The sequence below is a fragment of the Alligator sinensis genome, unplaced genomic scaffold (assembly GCF_000455745.1).
Source record: "Alligator sinensis unplaced genomic scaffold, ASM45574v1 scaffold1565_1, whole genome shotgun sequence".
Classification (NCBI taxonomy): Eukaryota; Metazoa; Chordata; order Crocodylia; family Alligatoridae; genus Alligator; species Alligator sinensis.
Window position 1 is genome coordinate 1 of NW_005843038.1, and position 4,755 is coordinate 4,755.

The 4,755-nt window shown below is 58.4% G+C and overlaps 1 protein-coding gene across 1 annotated transcript in view; it reads left to right on the top strand.

The window, feature by feature from the left end:
- Nucleotides 1-319: 319 nt before the first annotated feature.
- Nucleotides 320-4,755, top strand: part of P4HB (prolyl 4-hydroxylase subunit beta) — a gene marked incomplete at its 5' end in the record, with an annotated part of 7,708 nt that continues 3,272 nt past the window's right edge. The window contains 5 exons of the mRNA XM_006036924.3: nucleotides 320-559; nucleotides 775-912; nucleotides 3,664-3,768; nucleotides 3,987-4,112; nucleotides 4,509-4,709. Of these exons, the coding sequence (XP_006036986.2) occupies nucleotides 320-559; nucleotides 775-912; nucleotides 3,664-3,768; nucleotides 3,987-4,112; nucleotides 4,509-4,709 (810 nt within the window). The remainder of the gene's footprint in view (nucleotides 560-774; nucleotides 913-3,663; nucleotides 3,769-3,986; nucleotides 4,113-4,508; nucleotides 4,710-4,755) is intronic.

The following is a 4,755-nucleotide window of genomic DNA, read 5'->3' on the forward strand; positions in this document are numbered from 1 at the left end:
GGGCCGGTGCTGCTGGGGCAGCCTCCCTGACTGCCTGGGCGAGCGCCAGGGCCTTGGGGGAGGCGAAGCCTCACTGCTGCAGGTGCTCGGGGGAGCGTGACCTGCCGCGCCTGGGGGGGCGCGCGGCGGGCGAGGAGGCTCCGCATCTCCACGCGGCATCCCAGGGGAGCTTTGCTCTGCTGATAACGCGGAGGGAGGGAGCAAAGTCTAAACCTCTGGGGCAGGCCGGCGCCCCAGGCAGCGCGGAGGGGAAGGATCCTTGAGCGCCCGCGTGCTGCTGGGGCAGAGCGTGCCAGGGATGGGCCTGGGGACCTGAAAGGGGAGCAGGGACGGTGGCAGGAGGTGGCCGGTGACACCTCAGTCTCCTGCCAGGGTGGCTCTTGGGATATGGGGCAGCAACAAACTTCTCTTCTCCCTTTCTGTAGCTGGCAGAGAAGCCGACGACATTGTGAACTGGCTGAAGAAGCGCACTGGTCCAGCAGCCAGCACCCTAGCCGACGTCGCTGCAGCGGAGGCGCTGGTGGAGGCCAGCGAAGTTGCTGTGATTGGGTTCTTCAAGGTAGAGTGCGGGCGTGGGCCTTGGGGGCGGGGGGTGTCTGCAGCACCCTCCTGCAGGCCACACTGCTGGGAGCTGGCAGCCTCGCAGGAGGCCGGTCGTGGTCGTGAGGAGCTTGTTCCCCTGCCACACGAGCATCGGGGCGTCCAGCCTTTCCCGCTGGGGGTGTGGGACAGCAGGACCCCGGGCTCAGGGCTAACCCTTCCGTCTGTTCCCAGGACACGGAGTCGGGACCTGCCAAGCAGTTCTTGCTGGCTGCTGAGACTGTTGATGACATTCCTTTTGGGATCTCCTCAAATGGGGACGTCTTCTCCAAGTACCAGCTCAGCAAGGATGGGGTGGTCCTATTCAAGAAGGTGAGGAGTGGCTAGAATTGCACCCTGGACTCGGTTCTGAATCTCTCCCTGTTCCAGGGGAAAGGCTTCAGCTTGCCTTCTCATCCCTGCCCATGCAGTGTGAACCCTTAACAGCTGGGGGGAAGCAAAAGCACCAGCTGTCGGGGCCGCTGTGCGCAGGCACTGGAGCGCCCTGCTGCTTCAGTCTGGAGCAGGCCTGTTCAGCAGAGGGCAGCACAGTCGGCCTGTCGGGCCTAGCGTTGTGCTCATGTCCCCGGGCCTCTGCGGTTGTGGGTCCCCCTTGGCTCTAGCTTCAGCCTGCTTCCTGTCTTGGGTCTCTGGCTTCTGTAAAGCAGTTGGCCTGGGTGATCACAGCAGCGTGTCTGGGTGCTCTGCCATAAACTGCTGGGCTTGGCAGTCTGTAGCCTAGCCAGCTTCCTGCAGCCCTGCATCACTCCCCTGCCTTGCTCTTTAGCTGAGGTTGCCTTTAATGGCCCTGGCCTGCCCTGGCGGTCAGCTGGCCGGTGAGTTGGAAACAGCCATGATCTGCATGCAGCATCAGCTGCCTAGCTACTGCCTGGTGGGGGGTGAGTCTGGTGTGTTCTGTGTGCTGGGAGGAAGGAGCTGGCTGGCGCTGTTTAGAACAGCAGCCTCCTCTCTGGGCTGCGCTGGTTGAGGTCTGAGAGGCTGGACACAAGCTCCCTGGGAGAGCGGCTGGGGCTGGTACCTGTCAGGCAGCGAGACTGGGCAGAAGCTGCTTTAAGCTCCCAGATTAGACCTGAAAGTGTCATTTTGCAAGCATCCAATCTGTCCCAGGGCAGCTGCTTCTTGCATTCTTATTTCATCCTTCTCTAGCTGTCCCTGGAGAAGGCTGAGGGGCAGCAGCGTGGGGGGCTGCATTTCTAAACTGGAGTAATGTGCTTGAGCCCATCTGGTGAGAGAGACTGTGGGAGTAGCGCATCTGCAGAACGTAACTTGCTGCAGCTGTTGCTTTTCAGATGCTCGTGCCTTCCCTCTGGCCCTGCTCTGAGGCTGGTCCTTGTTGCATCTTGCTTTTGGGACCTGCGGCACTGGCTGTGTTTTGTGTGGGTGGCTGTTTGTGGCACTTCCACATGCCAGCCTGGAATTGGGTAAGGCTGGCATGTATCTGCTTGCAGGGGTTTTCACACCCAGTTATTTGATGGGATGGAACAAAGGCCTATGCTGGGAGGACTGGATCCTCCTACTAGAGGGGGGCAACTCACAGCCGTGGTAAGAACGGTTGCCCTGGCTGTCTGGGGCTTCCAGAGGTGTCTGCAAGACATTCTGCTGCCTCAAGTGCTCACAGATACGAGTAGGTTTGACTCATCCCTGCCCCACATGTTCTCCTCAATGCTGGTTTCCCACCATCCCCTTGTCAGGGACTCCTTCCACCATGGTCTGGACCGGCTTGACTGGCTAGATCTGTTGAGGGATCCAACCCCTAATTATACTCCTTCCCAGAGTTGCAGCTTGTTCTCTCTCTCTCTCTCTGCTGTCAGAGGCGGAAGGGGCCAGCTGGGCGGTGCTGGGGACAGCTAGGTCTCAAGGCTTCTCCACTTCTCTGGGTGAACTTGAGGGGGGCAGGGATTTGGAGGACCTGGGCTTGGTTGTCCCTGTGTTTGGGGGAGGGGATGACACAGACCCAGTTGGTCAAGCTGCACCAGAATGTCCATGGCACGAGCTGGCCGGCGGAGGGGGTGAAACCAAGCGGGTGCCCTTCAGCCTCTGAACATTCTTGCTGCGTGTCTGCCCTTATGCAGTGGCAATGCCACAATCGCACTATAAATATGCCTGCTTTCCCAGCAAAGCAAACGGCAGCAAGCCTTGCTTGGTTACCAGTGAGACCCCCTAGCCACTGTCCATCTGGAGTCAGACCCAGGCTGGAAAAGGGGCCGAGCTGCTCTCCTCCGTTGTCTGTGGCGTCCATGTGGGTCTGAGCACTGAGTGGTGACGGCATTTTTGAAGGCATGAGGGGATGGAGGAATGACTCCTGGAAAGGGGCTGACGGCTGCTGCTAAAATTACTCTGGCCGTCCTGCTCAGCTGGCCAGGTTGAGGCTTCCTGCTGTGGGAACACTTTGGTCACCCTAGAAATAGCATTCCACTGCCTTGCTGCTGCCAGGAATGTGCAAGCACCCCCTACCCCAAGGCTTTTGTCGGCCCAGCGGATCAGAGTGGACCAGCGGCTGACCCTCTGACCCCATGCGCCTCTCCCCTCTCCACCCTTGGTGCTCCTCTGCTGGCTGCCCAGAAAGGTTCTGAGAACTGGAAATGAGTGTCCTGGTATGAAGGGGACTTGGCACCTGTGCTCCAACATCTGCTCTTGTCTCTAACAATAGAGGGTGATGCGTTCCCTCAGGCCCTTGTGTCGGCGGCTGCATGGTGGGCCCTGCTGGTGGGGACATGGACTCATGAACAGCCCAGTTTGCCAGCTGATGCTGATAGGCTTCCGGTCAGCCCCATGCACAGACCAGCTGCAGCGGGAAGCTGCCCCCGCAGCCCAGTGACCACGTCTTTGAGATTTGTGGTGCCTTCTTGCTGGCTTGCCCAATGCCTCCCAGAATGTTGTGAAGCCAGCTGTTAAATTTGGAGCCTGTCAGTGGCATTCTTCACAAGTCCTTGTGTGGTCATGCAGAACCGTGCCAGGAGCAGGGTTCAGTGCCCTTCCTGCAACTACTCTCATTGCCTCTCTTCCCTCAAGGCAGGCATTTGTGTTTCCCTACTCTTAAGACAATCTCCTTTGTTTCCCCAGTTTGATGAAGGTCGCAACAATTTTGAGGGCGAGATCACAAAGGAGAATCTGCTGAACTTCATCAAGTCCAACCAGCTGCCTCTAGTGATCGAGTTCACTGAGCAGGTATGGCCTTGCTCCTTGGAAGCAGCAGGCCTGGGTGGAAGCCTGGAATGAAGCTGGGGGCTGTGTTCTGGCTTGGAGCCTGCCCTGTTGCAGCCCAGTGGAGCGGGAAGCCTAAGTAGAGCTCTAGTCCGGCTGTCTCCTGTGGCCAGCAGCTCCAAGAAGCCTTGGTGCTGGCATGGTAGGTACCTCCTCTGATGGAGCTCTCATGTTCCTTCCAGACTGCTCCAAAGATCTTTGGAGGAGAGATCAAGACTCACATCCTGCTGTTCCTGCCCAAGAGCGTTGCTGACTACCAAGAGAAGCTGGACAACTTTAAGGCAGCTGCTGGGAACTTCAAGGGAAAGGTGAGATGGGCAGGGGCTGGTGGTGGGCCTGGCTGCTCACCTGGTCTTTGAGGCAGCTCTGACTGCAGCTGCCACGCTTCCAGCCTCCCTCAACCAGCAGTTGCTCCTGGGCCTGGCTTTCAGCTGCAGGTGCCATCTGCCCGCCTTCACTGCTGTCTCGCCTGCAGTGCACTTGGCCATGCAGCAGCTGGCTAGTCTCAGAGACTCAACCAGGTGTAGGGCATTTGTGCACAACCTCAGTTCCTGCAGCCCCAGAATCAGCGCTAGCATGCAGTGAAGGGGGCTCCAGGGTGGAGGGGATGCCAGCTGATTGGCAGCACGAGAGACTTGGCAGCAGCGCCCTTTCCCTAAAGGGATGTCTTGTCTTCACCATCTCTGTTTGACTTCCTTCCAAAGATCCTGTTCATCTTCATAGACAGCGACCACAGCGACAACCAGAGGATCTTGGAATTCTTTGGCCTGAAGAAAGAGGAGTGCCCGGCTGTGCGCCTCATCACCCTGGAGGAAGAGATGACCAAGTACAAGCCAGACTCTGATGAGTTGACGGCTGAAAAGATCAAAGAGTTTTGCAGCAAGTTCCTGGAGGGCAAAATCAAGGTAATGGGGCCACTTTGCAGGCAGTGACAGGGAGCAATTGATTCCT